Below are 22,067 nucleotides of genomic sequence, written 5' to 3'. Positions count from 1 at the left end.
CTAACAATTAGGAGAATAAGTCCAAGACTTCTGAGGGCAAAGCTAGTGATCTGACAAAGACAACAGCAACACAACAGTCAGTCCTATTCACAGCCCCACATTGAGATAGTGATGGTATCGTCAGGCCTAGGAGAAATTGGGTTAACATGGCGACAATCTGGACCTTGACACACGCGCAYGCACATGCACACACACGCAAAACACAATGCTACATTGCACAGCCATCTGTGCATTCACTGCTACTACTGAGCAGATGTAGATTAATGAGTTTGTTTCTGTAGTACTGGACCTAGACTAGAGAGTGGCAGGGAACTGAGGGACACCTGTATAGTGTGTGTGTTTGTCCCCCTCTTTGTTCTACTAACAGAGTGTGGAGCCTGTAATCCATTCACAAAAGACCAGAGAACAGTAGTGTGAATGGATGGAGTCGTCCTTTATAGTAGAACCCACTCTGAATGAAAGTCATCCGTTACAAAGAAAGGATGGAAGACAAAGACTTCATCTGAAAGATGAATGAAGGATGATATCTTTGAAAAGACAAGAATGATGTAATCGTTTCATGAGATCAGAGAAATGTGCGGTCGTGTGTGTGTCTGCGAGCACGCTGCAGTCTCTCTTACCTTAAACCTCTTGTCCTGCAGAACCTTCTTGATGGCCAGCAGCTCTCCAGAGTCACACAGCTTGGCCTGGTAGACCACTCCGAAGGAGCCGTTCCCAATCACCTTGGTGTCTGTATAGCTGACCTCTTGGGGCCTGTCGGGCCCTTGGCCTGGGGTGGCCATCACCGTTGTCACCTTACTGCCATCCTTGTCCCCTGCAGGAGGTACAGAGAGAGGATGAGGGTAGAGAAGGGGTGAGATAGTCTTCAGTGACCTTAAGTGAAGAGTGTGTCTAATGACAAATAAACAAGCGAGACTAGATGACAGACACACTCACATGATCACACTGTCAGAGTTATATTACAAAGCCTGACACACTCACATGATCACACTGTCAGCGTTATATTACAAAGCCTGACACACTCACTAACTGACACGCTAACTTTAAACGCTGTGTATACGGCGTGCTAGCGTAGTAACGACTACCCCGCGGCTTCCCTGTTCCATCTATTGCTGTTCACTGGACCCTATGAGCACTTGGCTACATAGCTGATGCCTGCTGGACTGTTCATTAATCACGGTACTCCACTTTGTCTACCTTTGTTTATCTGTCGGCCCTAGSCCCGAACTCAGGCCCTGTGTGTAGTTAACCGGCCCTCTCTGCCCATTCATCGCCATTTGACCTGCTGTTGTTGTCTTAGCTGATTAGCTGTTGTTGTCTTACCTGTTGTTGTCTTATCTAGCTCTCCCAATCAACACCAGTGATTGCTTTATGCCTCGCTTTATATCTCTCTCAAATGTCAATATGCCTTGTACACTGTTGTTTAGGATAGTTATCATTGATTTAGTTTACTGCGGAGCCCCTAGTCCCACTCAGCATGCCTCAGATACCTCCTTTGTCCCACCTCCCACACATGCGGTGACCTCACCCAACATAACTAGCCCATCCAGAGATGCAACCCCTCTTATCATCACTCGGGTGCCTGGGTTTACCTCCACTGTACCCGCACCCCACCATAGCCCTGTCTGTACATTATGCCCTGAATCTATTCTAACACGCCCAGAAATCTGCTCCTTTTATTCTCTGTCCCCAATGCACTAGATGGCCAGGTTTGATAGCCTTTAGCCGTACCCTCATCCTACTACTCCTCTGTTCCTCGGGTGATGTGGAGGTTAACCCAGGCCCTGCGTGTCCCCAGGCACTCTCAATTGTTGACTTYTGTAACCGAAAAAGCCTTGGTTTCATGTATGTTAACATCAGAAGCCTCCTCCCTAAGTTTGTTTTACTCACTGCTTTAGCACACTCCGCCAACCCTGATGTCCTTGCCGTGTCTGAATCCTGGCTTAGGAAGGCCACCAAAAATGTCCATACCCAACTACAACATTTTCCGTCAAGCTGGAACTGCCAAAGGGGAGGAGTTGCAATCTACTCCAGAGACAGCCTGCAAAGCTCTGTCATACTTTCCAGGTCTATGCCCAAACAGTTCGAGCTTCTAATTTTAAAAATGAATCTCTCCAGAAATAAGTCTCTCACTGTTGCCGCCTGCTACCGACCCCCCTCAGCTCCCAGCTGTGCCCTGGACACCATATGTGAATTGATTGCCCCCCATCTATCTTCAGAGTTCGTTCTGTTAGGTGACCTAAACTGGGGTATGCTTAACACCCCGGCAGTCCTACAATCTAAGCTAGATGCCATCTATCTCACACAAATGATCAAGGAACCCACCAGGTACAACCGTAAATCCGTAAACATGTGCACCCTCATAGATATTATCCTGACCAACTTGCCTTCCAAATACACCTCTGCTGTTTTTAATCAGGATCTCAGCAATCACTGCCTCATTGCCTTCATCCGCTATGGTCTGCGGTCAAACGACCACCCCTCATCACTGTCAAACGCTCCCTAAAACACTTCTGCAAGCAGGCCTTTCTAATCGACCTGTCCCGGGTATCCTGGAAGGATATTGACCTCATGACATCAGTAGAGGATGCCTGGTCATTCTTTAAAAGTAATTTCCTCACCATCTTAAACKAAGAACAGATATAGCCCTTGCTTCCCTCCAGACCTGACTGCCCTTGACCAGCACAAAAACATCCTGTGGCAGATTGCACTAGCATTGAATAGTCCCCGCGATATGCAACTTTTCAGGGAAGTCAGGAACCAATACAGGCAGTCAGGAAAGCAAAGGCTAGCTTTTTCATACAGAAATTTGCATCCTGTAGCTCTAACTCAAAAAAAGTTTTGGGACACTGTAAAGTCCATGGAGAATAAAAGCACCTCCTCCCAGCTGCCCACTGCACTGAGGCTAGGTAACACTGTCACCACCGATAAATCCACGATAATCGAGAATTTCAATAAGCATTTCTCTACGGCTGGCCATGCTTTCCTCCTGGCTACCCAAAACCTGGCCAAGAGCTCCACACCCCCCGCAGCTATTTCCCAAGCCTCTCCAGCTTCTCCTTCACCCAAATCCAGATAGCAGATGTTCTGAAAGAGCTGCAAAACCTGGACCCGTACAAATCAGCTGGGCTAGACAATCTCTTTCTAAAAGTATCCGCCGCCATTGTTGCAACCCCTATTACCAGTCTGTTCAACCTCTCTTTCGCATCGACCGAGATCCCCAAAGATTGGAAACCTGCCACGGTCATCTCCCTCTTCAAAGGTGGTGACACTCTAGATCCAAACTGTTATAGACCTATATCCATCCTGCCATGCCTTTCTAAAGCCAAGGTAATAAACAGATCACCGACCATTTCGAATCCCACCGTACCTTCTCCGCTGTGCAATCCAGTTTACGAGCTGGTCACGGGTGCACCTCAGCCACGCTCAAGGTACTAAACGATATCATAACCGCCATTGATAAAAGACAATACTGTGCAGTCGTCTTCATCGACCTGGCCAAGGCTTTCGACTCTGTCAATCACCGTATTCTTATCGGCTGACTCAACAGCCTTGGTTTCTCAAACGACTGCCTCGCCTGGTTCACCAACTACTTCTCAGACAGAGTTCAGTGTGTCAAATCGGAGGGCCTGTTGTCCGGACCTCTGGCAGTCTCTATGGGGGTACCACATGGTTCAATTCTCTGGCCGACTCTTTTCTCTGTATATAGCAACGATGTCGCTCTTGCAGCGGGTGATTCCCTGATCCACCTCTACGCAGACGACACCATTCTGTATACATCTGGCCCTTCTTTGGACACTGTGTTAACTAACCTCCAAACGAGCTTCAATGCCATACAACAGTCCTTCCGTGGCCTCCAACTGCTCTTAAACGCTAGTAAAACTAAATGCATGCTTTTCAACCATTCGCTGCCCACACCCGCCCGCACGACTAGCATCACTACTCTGGACGGTTCTGACTTAGAATATGTGGACAACTACAAATACCTAGGTGTCTGGCTAGACTGTAAACTCTCCTTCCAGACTCATATTAAACATCTCCAATCCAAAATGACATCTAGAATGAGCTTCCTATTTCGCAACAAAGCCTCCTTCACTTACGCCGCCAAACATACCCTCGTAAAACTGACTAACCTACCGATCCTCGACTTCGGCGATGTCATTTACAAAATAGCTTCCAACACTCTACTCAGCAAACTGGATGCAGTCTATCACAGTGCCTTCTGTTTTGTCACCAAAGCCCCATATACCACCCACCACTGCGACCTCTATGCTCTAGTCGGCTGGCCCTCGCTATATATTCGTCGCCAGATCCACTGGCTCCAGGTCATCTATAAGTCAATGCTAGGTAAAGCTCCGCCTTATCTCAGCTCACTGGTCACGATAACAACACCCACCCGTAGCACGCGCTCCAGCAGATATATTTCACTGGTCCTCCCCAAAGCCAASACCTCCTTTGGCTGCCTTTCTTTCCAGTTCTCTGCTGCCAATGACTTGAACGAATTGCAAAAATCGCTGAGCTGGAGACTTATATTTCCCTCACTTACTTTAAACTTCAACTATCTGAGCAGCTAACCGATCGCTGCAGCAGTACATAGCCCTTCTATAAATAGACCACCCAATCTACCTACCTCATCCCCATACTGTTTTTATTAACTTTTCTGCTCTTTTGCACAACAGTATTTCTACTTGCACATCCCCTTCTGCTCCTCTATCACTCCAGTGTTCATTTGCTAAATTGTAATTACTTTGCTACTATGGCCTATTTATTGCCTTACCTCCTCACGCCATTTGCACACACTGTATATAGACTTTMTTTTTTCCTCTATTGTGTTATTGACTGTATGMTTGTTTATTCCATGTATAACTCTGTGTTGTTGTTTGTGTCGCACTGCTTGGCCAGGTCGCAGTTGTAAATGAGAACTTGTTCTCAACTAGCTTACGTGGTTAAATAAAGGTGAAATAAAAAAATAAAAAAATAAAAACTCACATGATCACACTGTCAGAGTTATATTATGAAGCCTGACACACTTGCATGATATTACGCAATCATACACATTATAACAGTCATGCTTTACTAAACATTAATGGGACTGGGTTTGAATATCAGCCAGTGACTTGCATGGTTTACATTTTTAAACACATATGATCGTAGTCAAGACCCATAATGCTGCAGTATGAGCAAGGCACTTAGCCCTAATTGCTCATGTAAATTGCTCTGGATAAGAGCGCCTGCTAAATCACTAAAATGTTAAATGTAAATCTGAGAGCCTGGCCAACCTAGACGAAATATCATTTTCACATACAAGCTCTCTTTTCCTCCTCTAACTGTCCCCCTCTCCTCTAGTTCCTTCCTCTACAGTAAGTTGCACGGCATTCCTTTCCCTTAGGATTAATGGAAAGCCTACTCCTGTTTAAGTGGGTTTAAACTGAAGTGCACTGGAGAGTGTGTGTGTGTGTGTGTGCGTGTGTGCGTGTGTGTGTGTATGTGTGTGTGTGTGTGTTTGAAGCCTCTATCTATGTCAGGGTTAAAGTCCTGTAAACTTCTTGTTAAAGGATAACCAGAACTGCCTAGCATACTGTGTGTGTCGCGTGCCATGGTGCATGCCACAGCCATACCACCACTATACATCCCCAGGCCAAGGCCCCACCCCTGTTACCACCCCTAACTCAACCCCAAAACTGCATAGCACCCACCCCAACCACCAACTGCAAATCAAGCTATGAATGAAATCTGTTCATATTAGAGGTCGACCGATTATGATTTTTCAACGCCGATACCGATTATTGGATGACCAAAAAAGGCCGATACCGATTAATCGGCCGATTTGTAAAATGTATTTGTAATAATGACAATTACAACAATACTGAATGAACACTTATTTTAACTTAATATAATACATCAATAAAATCAATTTAGCCTCAAATAAATAATGACACATGTTCAATTTGGTTTAAATAATGCAAAAACAAAGTGTTGGAGAAGAAAGTAAAAGTGCAATATGTGCCATATAAGAAAGCTAACGTTTAAGTTCCATGCTCAGAACATGAGAACATATGAAAGCTGGTGGTTCCTTTTAACATGAGTCTTCAATATTCCCAGGTAAGAAGTTTTAGGTTGTAGTTACTATAGGATTTATAGGACTATTTCTCTCTATACGATTTGTATTTCATATACCTTTGACTATTGTATGTTCTTATAGGCACTTTAGTATTGCCAGTGTAACAGTATAGCTTCCATCCCTCTCCTTGCTCCTACCTGGGCTCGAACCAGGAACACATCGACAACAGCCAACCTCGAAGCAGCGTTACCCATGCAGAGCAAGGGGAACAACTACTCCAAGTCTCAGAGCGAGTGACGTTTGAAACGCTAATAGCGCGCACCCCGCTAACTAGCTAGCCATTTCACATCGGTTACACCAGCCTAATCTCAGGAGTTGATAGGTTTGAAGTCATAAACAGCGCAATGCTTGAAGCATTGCGAAGAGCTGCTGGCAAAACACACGAAAGTGCTGTTTGAATGAATGCTTACGAGCCTGCTGGTGCCTACCATCGCTCAGTCAGGCTGCTCTATCAAATCATAGAATTAATTATACATAATAACAACCAGAATACGAGCCTTAGGTCATTAATATGATCGAATCCGGAAACTATCATCTCGAAAACAAAACATTTATTCTTTCAGTGAAATACGGAACCGTTCCGTATTTTATCTAACGGGTGGCATCTATAAGTCTAAATATTCCTGTTACATTGCACAACCTTCAATGTTATGTCATAATTACGTAAAATCTGGCAAATTAGTTCGCAATGAGCCAGGCGGCCCAAACTGTTGCATATACCCTGACTCTGCGGGCAATGAACACAAGAGAAGTGACACAATTTCAACTGGTTAATATTGCCTGCTAACCTGGATATCTTTTAGCTAAATATGCAGGTTTAAAAATATATACTTCTGTGTATTGATTTTAAGAAAGGCATTGATGTTTATGGTTAGGTACACGTTGGAGCAACGACAGTCCTTTTTCGCGAATGCGCACTGCATCGATTATATGCAACGCAGAACACGCTAGATAAACTAGTAATATCATCAACCATGTGTAGTTATAACTAGTGATTCTGATTGATTGAYTGATTGTTTTTTATAAGATAAGTTTAATGCTAGCTAGCAACTTACCTTGGCTTCTTATTGCATTTGCGTAACAGGCGGGCTCTTCATGAGGCAGGTGGTTAGAGCGTTGGACTAGTTAACCGTAAGGTTGCAAGATTGAATCCCTGAGCAGACAAGGTAAAAATCTGTCGTTCTGCCCCTGAACAAGGAAGTTAACCCACCGTTCCTAGGCCGTCATTGAAAATAAGAACGTGTTCTTAACTGACTTGCCTAGTTAAATAAAGGTGTTAAAAAAATACAATCGGCTTCCAAAATTACCGATTTCCGATTGTTATGAGAACTTGATATCGGACCTAATTAATTGGCCATTCCGATTAACCGGTCGACCTCTAGTTCATATTATAATCATCCATAAATGTCAATGCCTATGTAAAAAAATTGACAGCTCTGGCGGCCATATTGCCTGACTCTCACTCACACTTCGTCACCACTTCCACCGAAGGTGGCTCCTCTCCCTGTTCGGRCGGGGCTYGGCGGTCGCTGACCTACTAGCCATCACCAATCCATGTTTCCTTTTCCGTTTGTTTTGTCTTTGGTTCTGTCACACCTGGTTTTCATTTGCTTTGATTTCTGTGTGTATATTTACCCTGTTTCCCCGCTTAGGTTTATGCGGGATTATTTTTTCTTGTTGCTTGTGRAGGCTTTCCTCAGTGTATTTTTTCGCGTGTAGTGATTTTAGTAAGGTGCGTTGTGGTTCTACGCCTTAAGGGTGAACTGTTTGTTCCCATTGGGTTTTGGGTATTTGTACTGGACTGTGTTTGTTTTGGACTTGCCCTGATTAAAAGTTACACGCTACACTGACATTTCTGCTCTCCTGCGTTTGACTCCTCACGTACCTTCAGTGCGCTCCCAACACACTTGACATCTATACACACTGGATCTCCCTCACACTCAAATCTAGAAACTCACAGACTCTCCCTAGCCAGCTAAAATACTAAACCTCTGTCTAAAGTTCTCTCACAGACAGCCAAGTCACATTTACATTATCCATCCCTTACACAAGACCCAGGTAAAGTAGATTACACATTAGCTAAAATAAAATAAAATGAATATCTTCAATATAAGGCTTCCATTCCATATTCCATATCATCCAACCTGAATGTGTTGAGACAGTACATAGAGATGTTCTATCACATGGACCACTGTCAGCACGCACACACACACGCACTGCAGTGAGACAGCAGTAGCAGCTGCTCCTGTGGTGAGTGTAGATGCAGTGCTGACAGGCGGGCAGGCAGTGAGACAGCAGTAGCAGCTGCTCCTGTGGTGAGTGTAGATGCAGTGCTGACAGCGGGCAGGCAGTGAGACAGCAGTAGCAGCTCCTGTGGTGAGTGTAGATGCAGTGCTGACAGGCGGGCAGGCAGTGAGACAGCATAGCAGCTGCTCCTGTGGTGAGTGTAGATGCAGTGCTGACAGGCGGGCAGGCAGTGAGACAGCAGGTAGCAGCTGCAGAGGAGACAGTGAACTAGGCCTAAAGCCTTGACACCGACTGAGCACAAGAAACAAGACATGTTGGTACTGAATGCCTACTTACAGCTTCTGAACCTGTCCAAATGAGACAGTGGATAAATGCTGTACCGGAAAGGAAAACATTCATTTGGTTGATGGTGTGTGTTGTAGAGGAAAGGTTTAAGCAGCAGTAATTATTCCAGCAGCCCTGCAGTGATGCAGTCTTTAACCCCAATCAGAGACAACACTCACACACTCAGCTTAGACCTGCTCTGGATCTGACTGGGCCACCTGCAGACACACACACAACACACACACACACACACACACCACACACACAACACACACACACACACACACAACAACAACACACACACACACACAACACACACAACACACACACACACACACACACACACACACACACACCATACACAGAATACACACTGCATCTCTTCTGACTGGGTGTGCAGGAAATGAAATGGGGTTCTGTGACACAAAAATTACAAAATAGACTTTCCACAACAAGAAAAGGAGAAAAGAAAGAAACTAGAGGAGGGAGGGAGAGGAGAGAGAGAAAGGGAGAGAGGGCGAGGGAGGGAGGGAGTGGGAGGGAAAAAGAGCGGAGAAAGAGAGAGAGAGAGAGAGAGAGGTTGGAAGGGTATAGAACTCTGCTTACACCATCCAGCAGGATTGTTTCAAGAACGCCTCTTCACTTCCTGAAACCATAACAAACTTCCACATCATCCACAAACACCCACACACAAATACACAAACAAACACACAACCTTAGCCCTTACCTCCACATCACCTATTTCTGCATTTCTGCCAAAAGTGATGCCGTCATGAATTAAAAAGCATGTTGTGTCTCAACCTATGGCGTGCAGCACAACACCTCAAAAAATGGATTATGTAATATAAGGTCTAAACTACAGCATTTGCCAATATGAAAAAAAAATCTGAATTTACGAGCTTTTATAAAATAGAAATTTAAAGGTAAAAAAAATTGTTGCCAGAAAATATTAAATTGTTTCACAAACCTCTTTGTAAGCTTTTATCTCCAACGTTTCTCTTTTCCAGTGATGAAGAGATGGATGTCTCATGGTATGGTGGGGTAAGCAAAATAGGTCAACTTTGGGCACCTTTATCTCTTTATCTCAAGGAAACCGTGCCGTCTCGTTTGCTTAATATAAGGAATGTGAAATTAAAACTTTAACTTTTGATACTTAAGTATATTTTTTTCAATTACATTTACATTTGATACTTAAGTATATTTAAAACCAAATACTTTTAGACTTTTACTCAAGTAGTATTTTACAGGGTGACTTTCACTTTCATTTTCTATTTAAGGCAATTGGTCACTTTTTCCAAAACTGATGAAATGTGACCATACTTTAAAAGTAATTTATCATCAATGATACTATTTAGGCCTTTATAGCGTTTTCAAAGTCATCAACATCTATTGTTTCTAAACTTATCTAAAAATAGGCACAATAAAATAGGCCTAGGGTTTCAAGCTCTGGTTGATTTCAAATTGAATGCTATTTAGTGGTATTGAATTGTGTTTGGTTGTCAATGCAAACAAATATCAACATCTGAAGGAGATGTATCTTCTGCTTAGATAGTTCCATCTGTGCCACTGACTTAGTCTGGCTTTAATTCCACTTTGTCTACAAAATAAGAATTAACATCTCCATCTCAAATAAAAATCGAAATTAAAACATTAGGACTAAATCAAATCAAACTTTATTTATAGTGCATTTCAAGTTTAATTTGATTTAGTCCTATTTTTATACTTACATTTTTGGTTGAGATGGAGATGTCAATCCAACATTTCAATTATGAATTGAAGACGAACTGGAATTAAAGCCAGACTAAGTCAGTGGCACAGATTGAACTATCCAAGCAGAAGATAAATCTCCTTCCAAATGTTGGTTGCGTTGACCATCAAACACAATTCAATAACACTTTTGAAATACAATAAATAGCCTATTAACTTGTCGAAAAGTCAACAAATGATTTGTTGGATTTGCGTCTCCAACTCAACCCAAAAAATGTTAGTTAAAGAATGGGATTAAGCCGGTGGCTCATATGGAACTACCTAAGCAGTAGATACATAACCTTTAAATGTTGATATCTGTTTGCATTGTCATACACAATTCAATATTATGTTTGTAATATAGTAAATAGCCTAAAGTTAAAGGAAAACTCAACCCAAAAACAATTTTGGGGTATTTCTTTCATTRGTCCATTGTTGACCGAGTCCCTAAATGTGACTCGTTTCAGGAAACTAGGCGTATGTCGCACGTCACTGCTTCACAGTAGAGGCATTTGAAAGTAAACATTTATTTTTCATCAAAATGCATTTTTTGGCAGAAAATCCTTCTGTAACATGTGAATTTGCATGTGCCTTAATAACAAAGCACCCCTACACCATCACAACTCCTCCTCCATGCTTCAGGGTGGGAACCACACATGCGGAGATAATCTGTTCACCTACCCTACTCTCTGTCTCACAAAGACACGGCAGTTGGAACCAAAAATCTCAAATTTTAACTCATCAGACCAAAGGACAGATTTCCACCGGTCTAATGTCCATTGCTCTTGCTTGGGCCATGTCCAAGTCTCTTCTTATTATTGGTGTCCTTTAGTTGTGGTGTCTTTGCAGCAATTTGACCATGAAGGCCTGATTCAAACAGTATACTCTGAACAGTTGATATTGAGATGTGTATGTTACTTGCCAAGAGTGTGCAAAGCTGTCATCAAGGCAAAGGGTGGCTACTTTGAAGAATCTAAAATCTAAAATCTATTTTGATTTGTTTAACACTTTTTTGGTTACTACATGATTCCATATGTGTTATTTCATAGTTTTGATGTCTTCACTATTATTATACAATGTAGAAAATAGTTAAAATAAAGAAAAACCCTTGAATGAGTAGGTGTCCAAACTTTTGACTGCTACTGTATATTTTATTATTTTGTCAGACAGTCATTTTCATTGCAAGTTAAAGCTAGCTTGCTAATGTTAGCTGGCTGGCTCGCTAGCTAATGTTACGTGTACGATCTGTGTAGTAATATTATTTGTATCTCAGAATCATTTGCATTGCTAGTTATTGCTAATGTTAGCTTGCTAGCTAGCTAGCTAACATTGAACCTAAGTTAGATGGTTAGCTTTAGCTACCTGCAGATTCATGCAGGGTAGTAACGTTATGAGTTGGGATTATGGTTAATTGTTGTTTAGCTAGCTAGCTACATATCTAAACAAAAGACTCCACTATGTAAGTAACCATTTCCCTGTACCGTTTACACCTGTGCATGTGACAAATAAACACTATTTGATATAGTGTGTGTTTACCAGAGACGGTAATGTGAAGAACAACATGACCTGCACCAAAGTTAAATTCTCCGGTAGAATACTCTGCTTTTATTTCGTCACACTCACAACAGTAAGCTATGTTCTGTCATTAGCTATCCATTAACTGGAAAATAATGATCTTGTTGTGAGTTTATTTTCCTGTAATTATGAATACAAATTAGTTAAGACATCGTCAGCTATATGATTTGGTTATTACTTGAAYGTGTGCTAGCTAACAAACTAGAAATTAATCAAAACATTGTTTAGAAAGTTGCTTTTAGTTGCCTGGTTTGCATTTTTAAACAGATGGGTTTATTGGTGTTAAAATACACCAGTTATGCTATKTTGGACCGCCAGGCTACCAGCCTTTAGTCTTGAAATCTTTGGTTGTTTAGTACATTACCATACTCACTCTGTTTAGCACGTGGCCTCACACGAACCCTTAAAGAGCTGGGTGTGGCTAAGGCTTAAGAGGGTGTGAACGATGCTGTAGACAAAGAAGAGCTCTCCAGTAGGTGTACCACGACATTCAAGTGCCATTTTCTCAAAAGTGGGGTTACAAGTTTTATCAACTTTCAAAGCAGAATTACTTTCCCATTGATACTCAACTGCAGCTTATGATATTTAATTTTTTATTTGATCTTCATTTAACTAGGCAAGTCAGTTAAGAACATTAAGAACAAATTCTTATTTACAATGACGGCCTAGGAACAGTGGGTTATGTTACAGTGGGTTATGCTGCCTTGTTCAGGGGCAGAACGACAGATTTTAAACTTGTCAGCTCGGGATTCGATCTAGCAACCTTTCAGTTACTGGCCCAACACTCTACCCACTAAGAAACCTGCCGCCCCAAATATATACCATGTTCAAGCTCTGAGTCTCTACTTTTATTCAATGTAAAAAAACACTATTTCAAATTTAGCTACAAAATAGCGAATCGAGCCGGTTGGTCCATTGTTTTTACTGATACGGGGATGATTTCTGTGAGTTGAAAGTTCCATATCTTGAACACTTGATTGCTGAAAGCAAAACCTTTTGGGACTATKTCAACAWTGGGCTAATGAAAGTAATACCAAAATATAGTTTTTAGGTGGAATTTTCCTTTAAGGCTATTTTACAAACTAATTCAAATGAGTAACATCCATGACCACATGGAGGCTACTGTTACTACACATTTTCACATATGTAATCATATAAAGCGTGCATGTTCAAGATAGCATGCATAGGTCTTTGCAGGTCTGTACAGATCTTCACAATTGCTGTAATAATCTGTGCAGAATCTCAAACGGGATTGATCACTTGTAATCTCAATTGCAATCCAGGTCATTTGGTTCTGCTATTAGATGAAGCATATTAATATGTTGTATAAATAAATAAAATGGGAATACAATGTCAGATATTTTAACATTGCTGTGCTTTTAAATGGTTGAAAGCGCAGTGATAGACATTTGGGTGACAAGTAAACCAAAAATCAGACTTTGTTTTTCCATTGGAATTTGGTTGTGCTTTTAGGTTTTTGAAAGCATAGTGATAACATATTGGAAATTCAACTAACTACTGGCTTTCTTTTTGAGTGGGTGAATAGAGGTTGTAATTAGGGACGCACGATATATCGGTGAACATATCGGAATCGGACAATATTAGCTAAAAATGCCAACATCGTTATCGGCCGATGTCTAGTTTAAGYCAAATGTGAAAAACCGATGTCAAAGCTGACGTGTATACCTACAGTTGATGTCTGAAGTTTACATACACGTAGGTTGGAGTAATTAAAACTGCTTTTTTAACCACTCCACAATTTTTTTCTTAACAAACTATAGTTTTGGGCAAGTCGGTTAGGACATCTACTTTGTGCATGACACAAGTCATTTTTCCCCMAAAAATTTGCAGACAGATTATTTCACATATAATTCACTGTATCACAATTCCTGTGGGTCAGAAGTTTACTGTGCCTTTAAACAKCTTGGAAAATTCCAGAAAATGATGTCATGGCTTTAGAAGCTTCAGATAGGCTAATTGAAATAATTTGAGTCAATTGGAGGTGGATGTATTTCAAGGGCTACCTTCAAACTCAGTGCCTATTTGCTTGACATCATGGGAAATCAAAAGAAATCAGCCAAGACCTCAGAAAAAAATTGTGGACCTCCACAAGTCTGGTTCATCCTTGGGAGCAATTTCCAAATGCCTGAAGCTACCACGTTCATCTGTACAAACAATAGTATGAAAGTATAAACACCATGGGACCACGCAGCCGTCATACCGCTCAGGAAGGAGACACGTTCTGTCTACTAGAGATGAACGTACTTTGGTGCGAAAAGTGGAAATCAATCCCAGAACAACAGCAAAGGCCCTTGTGAAGATGCTGGAGGAAACAGGTACAAAAGTATCTATATCCACAGTAAAACGAGTCCTATATCGATATAACCTGAAAGGTCACTCAGCAAGGAAGAAGCCACTGATCCAAAACCGCCATAAAAAAGCCAGACTATGGTTTGCAACTGCACATGGGGACAAAGATTGTATTTTTTGGAGAAATGTATGATGAAACAAAAATAGAACTGTTTGGCCATAATGACCATCGTTATGTTTGGAGGAAAAATGGGGAGGCTTGCAAGCCGAAGAACACCATCACAACCGTGAAGCACGGGGGTGGCAGCATCATGTTGTGGGAGTGCTTTGCTGCAGGAGGGACTGGTGCACTTCACAAAATAGATGGCATCATGAGGTAGGAAGAATTATGTGGATATATTGAACCAACATCAGACATCAGTCAGGAAGTTAAAGCTTGGTCGCAAATGGGTCTCCAAATGGACAATGACCCCAAGCATACTTCCAAAGTTGTGGCAAAATGGCTTAAGGACAACAACGTCAAGGTATTGGAATGGCCGTCACAAAGCCCTGACCTCAATCCTATAGAACATTTGTGGGCAGAACTAAAAAAAGCATGTGCGAGCAAGGAGGCCTACAAACCTGACTCAGTTACACCAGCTCTGTCAGGAGGAATGGGCCAAAATTTACCCAACTTATTGTGGGAAACTTGTGGAAGGCCCAAGTTAAACAATTTACCGGCTATGCTACCAAATACTAATTGAGTGTACGTAAACTTCTGACCCACTGGGAATGTGATGAAAGAAATACAAGCTTAAATAAATCATTCTCTCATTAATCAAATAAGAACTGGCTTACAGTTATTTTAGATAATGACACCTAGCTATATAGTTAGCTAGCTATCTATAGCTACTGAAATTGATTATGTCATGTTATTTGACACGTCAAATAGTGTTATTTGACGTGTATCTTTTTTGACACGCAAAGACCCAAACGGTGTTCCATAGAAATCCTGGTTGAGAATGAAACGACTGAACAAATGAACAACGAAACAGTACAGCAAGTAAGTGAAAGAAGTAGGTTTTGATTATGTTTTACTGGTAATGGGGACATATGTAAATGCAAACATAATAACTTTTTGGTCAGTGTGGTGCGTGTGTGTGTGACTTTTATTTAACTGGCAAGTCAGTTAAGAACAAACTATTTTTTACAATGACAGCCCTGGCGACGCTGGGCCAATTGTGCACCGTCCTTTGGGACTCCCAATCACGGCCGGATGTGATACAGCCTTGATTCAAACCAGGGACTGTAGTGACGCCTCTTGCACTGATATCCATTTCCTTAGACCGCTGCGTCCATGTGCTAGAATGCTTAAAAGGCCTCAATTTTTTTAAATAACGGTATCTTGGCAAGGAAAATATYGGATATTGGTATCGGCCAAAAGTGTCATATCGTTGCATCACTGTAATCTCAATGATCAACGTCTCAACTAAATATTACCCAATTATCCACGTTCAAATGAAGTGGTACAGTACAGGTGTGGCAAAAAGGTTTGAGAATAACACAAATATTAATTTCACAAAGTCTGCTGCCTCAGTTTGTATGATGGCAATTTTCATATACTCTAGAATGTTATGARGAGTGATCAGTTGAATTGCAATTAATTGCAAAGTCCTTATTTGCCATGCAAATGAACTGAATCCCCAAAAAACATTTCTACTGCATTTCAGCCCTGCCACAAAAGGACCAGCTGACATCATGTCAGTGATTATCTCGTTAACACAAGTGTGAGTGTTGACGAGGACAAGGACGACAAGTACGAGGATCACTCTGTCATGCTGATTGAGTTCGAATAACAGACTGGAATCTTCAAAAGGAGTGTGGTGCTTGGAATCATTGTTCTTCCTCTGTCAATCATGGTTACCTGCAAGGAAACACGTGCCGTCATCATTGCTTTGCACAAAAAGGAATTCACAGGCAAGGATATTGCTGCCAGTAAGATTGCACCGAAATCAAACATTTATCGGATCATCAAGAACTTCAAGGAGAGCGGTTCAATTGTTGTGAAGGCTTCAGGGCGCCCAAGAAAGTCCAGCAAGCGTCAGGACCATCTCCTAAAGTTGATTCAGCTGCGGGATCGTGGCACCACCAGTACAGACCGTGCTCAGGAATGGCAGCAAGCAGGTGTGAGTGCATCTGCATGCACAGTGAGACAAAGACATTTGGAGGATGGCCTGGTGTCAAGAAGGGCAGCAAAGAAGCCACTTCTCTCCAGGAAAAACATCAGGGACAGACTGATATTCTGCAAAAGGTACAGGGATTGGACTGCTGAGGACTGGGGTAAAGTMATTTTCTCTGATGAATMCCCTTTCCGATTGTTTKGGGCATCCGGAAAAAAGCTTGTCCGGAGAAGACAAGGTGAGCGCTACCATCAGTCCTGTGTCATGCCAACAGGAAAGCATCCTGAGACCATTCATGTGTGGGGTTGCTTCGCAGCCAAGGGAGTGGGCTCGCTCACATTTTTGCCTAAGAACACAGCCATGAATAAAGAATGGTACCAACGCATCTTCCGAGAGCAACTTCTCCCAACCATCCAGGAACAGTTTGGTGATGAACAATGCCTTTTCCAGCATAATGGAGCACCTTGACATAAAGTAAAAGTGATAACTAAGTGGCTCGGGGAACAAAACATCGATATTTTGGGTCCATGGCCAGGAAACTCCCCAGACCTTAATCCCATTGAGAACTTGAGGTCAATCCTCAAGAGGTGGGTGGACAAACAAAAACCTACAAATTCTGACAAACTCCAAGCATTGATTATGCAAGAAAGGGCTGCCAGCAGTCAGGATGTGGCCCAGAAGTTAATTGACAGCATGCCAGGGTTGTCAAGGTTGTGGGTGTCACGCCCTGACCTTAGAGATCCTTTTTATCTCTTTTTGTCTCTATTTTGTCTCTATTTTGGGTTGGTCAGGGCGTGAGTTGGGGTGGGCATTCTATGTCTGGTGTTCTATGTTGTCTATTTCTTTGTGTTTGGCCGTGTGTGGTTCTCAATCAGAGGCAGCTGTTTATTGTTGTCTCTGATTGAGAACCATACTTAGGTAGCCTGTTCCCACCTATGTTTGTCGGTAGTTATTTTCTGTTTAGTGTTTGTTGCACCTTTCAGAACTGTTCGTTGGTTGTTTTGTTGTTTTTGTTCGCATGTTCATCTTTATTAAAAGTATTATGGATACGTCCCACGCTGCACTTTGGTCCTCCTCTCCTTCTCCCGACGACAATCGTAACAGTGGGTAACTGGAGAAAGGAGTCAGGCGCAGGAGAGCTGAGATGCGTGGACAAGGTATTTAATTCAAGAAAACACCAGTACAAACAAAATACTATGGTGTTGGAAAAATACCGGTACCACGAAATAAACGGGCGTAACATCAAAACCCGGCAACAATAATACCAGCCGTCAAATACAGCCTTACAATAAAACAAACACGCACACAAACATGGGGGAACCAGAGGGTTAAATAATGAACATGTAATGGGAGAAATTGAAACCAGGTGTGTAGAAAACAAAGACAAAACAAATGGAAAATGAAAAGTGGATCAGTGATGGCTAGAAGGCCGGTGACGTCGACCGCCGAATGCCGCCCGAACAAGGAGAGGGACCGACTTCGGCGGAAGTCGTGACAAGGGTGGATTGCAGAGGTCTTGAAAAAGAAGGGTCAACACTGCAAATATTGACTCTTTGCATCAACTTCATGTAATTGTCAATAAAAGCCTTTGACACTTATGAAATGCTTGTAATTATACTTCAGTATTCCATAGTAACATCTGACAAAAATATCTAAAGACACTGAAGCAGCAAACTTTGTGAAAATGTATATTTGTGTCATTCTCAAAACTTTTGGCCATGACTGTACATGCATACACAAATGAAGTCACAGACACAGTCACATTCACAGACACACACGTGGGTGAGCGGGTCAAGAGTCTACAGTGTATGGCTGACGTTGGGGAGCAGGGTAGTTTTTGGAATGTACAGCGAGACATCTATCCCCCTCCCTCTCTCCCCTCCCTCTCTCTCTCACCTCCGCCCCCTCCCTCTCTCCCCCCCCTCCCTCTCTCTCCCCCTCCCTCTCTCTCCTTCCCTCTCCCCTCTCTCTCTCTACCCTCCCTCTCTCTCCCCTCCCTCTCTCTCACCCCCTCTCTCTCCCCCCTCCCTCTCTCTCTCCCCTCCTTCTCTCTCCCCCTTCCTCTCTACCCCCTCCTTCTCTCTCCCCCTTCTATATCTCTCCCCGCCCTCTCTCTCCCCCTCCTTCTCTCTCCCCCCTCCTTCTCTCTCTCCCCCTTCCCTCTGTCTCTTAGAGTTGAGGGCCAATCGAGGACCCCTGGAGCAGTACTGTCCTATGGGTGTGGCCTGAGGCAGAGATACCTGACATCTGGATATTACAACACCTTGTCAATCAAAGTCATCGTCTACACTCTCAGAAAAAAGGGTACGCTTAGGGTACAGTATTGCTCCCGGGAGTACAAAAATATCAAAATACACATAATGTACCTTCAAAGGTACACATATAATCTCACATGGTACAGTACGGTACCTCAGAAATTGTGCGAGGGGAATGTTTTTTTTGTTGAGGGTTGAGACCTTTCTTTAAAAATCCAGAAGTTGTAATGGAAGTGGGTGGCCCTTGGGGGTTGTGTGTAGCTGTACATGTGGGTGTTAGAGTGAGGAAGACACAGAGGAGAGCCAACCATTAAAAGCACAGCCCCCTTCATTAGACACAGTTTGCAGACAACATCAGAGAGCCATTCCAGACTGTCAGGGGGACTTCGAGAGTTAGGTGTTCGCCAGACAACATTTTTGTTCCCAAAATKTTGAATATAAAAAGGTACAATCCATCACACACTCTCAAAAACCATGTCCATCATTATAATATTTCCCAGCATGCTCTATTGTATTTGTATTTTATTAGGGATCCCCATTAGCTGCTGCCAAGGCTACTCTTCCTGGGATCCAATCAATTCAAAATAAAACAGTACATCACACAACACATTATTACACACTACTCTACCACAACATATCTACAATACAACACATTATTACACACTACTCTACCACAACATATCTACAATACAGCAATATAACAATATTACAATGTACGTGTGTGTAGAGTGTGTGTGGTAGCATGTGTGTGTGTATGCATATGTGTGCCTGTGTGTCTCTGTCTCTTCACAGTCCATAAGGTGTAGTTTTATCTGCTTTTTAAATCAGCTTGCATGAGTTACTTGATATGGAATAGAGTTCTATGTAGTCATAGCTCTATGTAGTATCATGCGTTTCCCATAGTCTATTCTGGACTTGGGGACTGTGAAGAGACCTCTAGCTGTGTGCTAGTCGTTTCAACTAGGGCTGTGGCAGTCATGAAATTTTGTCAGCAGGTTATTGTCATGCAAAAGGCTGCCGGTCTCATGGTAATTGACTGTTAATCCATAGGTTGCATATTTAAAGCATGTCTCGCCAATGCGTCAAAATACCGCTATAACATTTCCCCTGTTTTGGCACTGTCTCGTATTGCTGCCCATATGAGAGCTTCGGTAAAGAATGTGTGATCAACAAACGGTATGAGAGTAGATACGGGAAAAATGTAACAGAGTTGGTCCGCGTTGAGATATCTTGATATTTAAAYAATTTATCTTCATCTCCCCGCTATTCATGAGCTGATCTGCTATCTGTATAATCGTCAACTAGATTTTGTCAAATAGCAGATATTCTGTCATTCGTTGGAGGTTATCTAGCGCGAACCACTGCTTTTGATCATGGCAAGGCGACCGGAAACATGACCGAATACAAAAGTGTAGCTAATCCCTCCGCAAGGCAATCAAACAAGCTAAGCGTCAGTATAGAGACAAAGTATAGTTGCAATTCAACGGCTCAGACAAGAGAGGTATGTGGCAGGGTCTACAGTCAATCACAGACTACAAAAAGAAAACCAGCCCCGTCACAGACCCCGATTTCTTGCTCCCAAACAAACTAAACAACTTCTTTGCTCGCTTTGAGGACAATACAGTGCTACCGACACGGCCAGCTACCAAAACCTGCGGGCTCTCCTTCACCGCAGCCAACGTGAGTAAAACATTTAAACGTGTTAACCCTTGCAAGGCTGCCGGCCCATACGGCATCCCTAGCCGCGTCCTCAGAGCATGCGCAGACCAGCTGGCTGGTGTGTTTACGGACATATTCAATCAATCCCTATCCCAGTCTGCTGTTCCCACATGCTTCAAGAGGGCCACCATTGTTCCTGTACCCAAGAAAGCTAAGGTAACTGAGCCCTGTAGCACTCACTTCCGTCATCATGAAGTGCTTTGAGAGACTAGTCAAGGATCATATCACCTCCACCCTACCTGACACCCTAGACCCACTACAATTTGCTTACCGCCCCAATAGTTCCACAGACGACGCAATCGCAATCACACTGCACACTGCCCTAACCCATCTGGACAAGAGGAATACCTATGTAAGAATGCTGTTCACTGACTACAGCTCAGCATTTAACACAATAGTACCCTCCAAACTCGTCATTAAGCTCGAGACCCTGGGTCTCGACCCCGCCCTGTGCAACTGGGTCCTGGACTTCCTGACGGGACGCCCCCAGGTGGTGAGGGTAGGAAACAACATCTCCACCCCGCTGATCCTCAACACTGGGGCCCCACAAGGGTGTGTTCTCAGCCCTCTCCTGTACTCCCTGTTCACCCATGACTGTGTGGCCATGCACGCCTCCAACTCAATCATCARGTTTGCAGACGACACTACAGTGGTAGGCTTGATTACAAACAATGACGAGACGGTCTACAGGGAGGAGGTGAGGGCCCTCGGAGTGTGGTGTCAGGAAAATAACCTCACACTCAACGTCAACAAAACAAAGGAGATGATCCTGGACTTCAGGAAACAGCAGAGGGAGCACGCCCCTATCCACAAGGTGGAACGTTTTAAGTTCCTTGGCGTACACATCACGGACAAACTGAAATGCTCCACCCACACAGTGTGGTGAAGAAGGGTAGTGGGGTCTCTCCAGAGGGTAGTGAAGTCTGCAAAACGCATCACCGGGGGCAAACTACTTGCCCTCCAGGACACCTACACCACCAGATGTCACAGGAAGGCCAAAAAGATCATCAAGAACAACAACCACCCGAGCCACTGCCTGTTCACCCCGCTATCATCCAAAAAGCATGGTCAGTACAGGTGCATCAAAGCTGGGACTGAGAGACTGAAAAACAGCTTCTATCTCAAGGCCATCAGACTGTTAACCTGTTGAGGACAAGGGGGTGCTGTTTTCACTTTTGGAGAAAATCGTATGATATTTAAACGGCCTCGTACTCAATTCTTGCTCGTACAATATGCATATTAAATAGAATTATTTCTCTAAGTGAAACAGAACTCTTTTTACAGACATTTTCCTATCCGGAAGTGAGATTTCCAAATGCGAAGTCTCTCTTTAAGACCTTGTCTATAAAAGGGCATGTCACTTATGACTGTAGAAACACGTCATACACCTTCCCCTGGGTGTCATGCGGAAGTGAGAGCAGAAATCAGTTGATTATCTCGTTCAGGGGTTGTATACAACCTCTTGGAGTGAGAAGTGCGCACTTAAATTTTTTTTGGAAGGCGCGAATTGTTCTTCCCTGTAAAAACATTCCTTAAAAAATCTGAACATGGTGTGGCTTTATTCACAAGATCTGTAACTCTTCTCATCTGGTGTTCTGGCGACTTGTGATT

At 42.9% G+C, this 22,067-nt stretch overlaps 1 protein-coding gene across 1 annotated transcript in view; it reads right to left on the bottom strand.

Moving 5' to 3' along the window:
• LOC111979128 (glycogen synthase kinase-3 beta) overlaps window positions 1-22,067 on the bottom strand; it is a 76,972-nt gene that overhangs the window by 28,934 nt on the left and 25,971 nt on the right. The window contains exon 2 of the mRNA XM_024009446.2: window positions 621-814. Within this exon, the coding sequence (XP_023865214.2) occupies window positions 621-814 (194 nt within the window). The remainder of the gene's footprint in view (window positions 1-620; window positions 815-22,067) is intronic.

This window comes from Salvelinus sp. IW2-2015, linkage group LG2 (assembly GCF_002910315.2).
Source record: "Salvelinus sp. IW2-2015 linkage group LG2, ASM291031v2, whole genome shotgun sequence".
Classification (NCBI taxonomy): Eukaryota; Metazoa; Chordata; class Actinopteri; order Salmoniformes; family Salmonidae; genus Salvelinus; species Salvelinus sp. IW2-2015.
The sequence above is the reverse complement of the archived record's forward strand: the minus strand, read 5'-3'. Positions and strand labels throughout refer to the sequence as shown.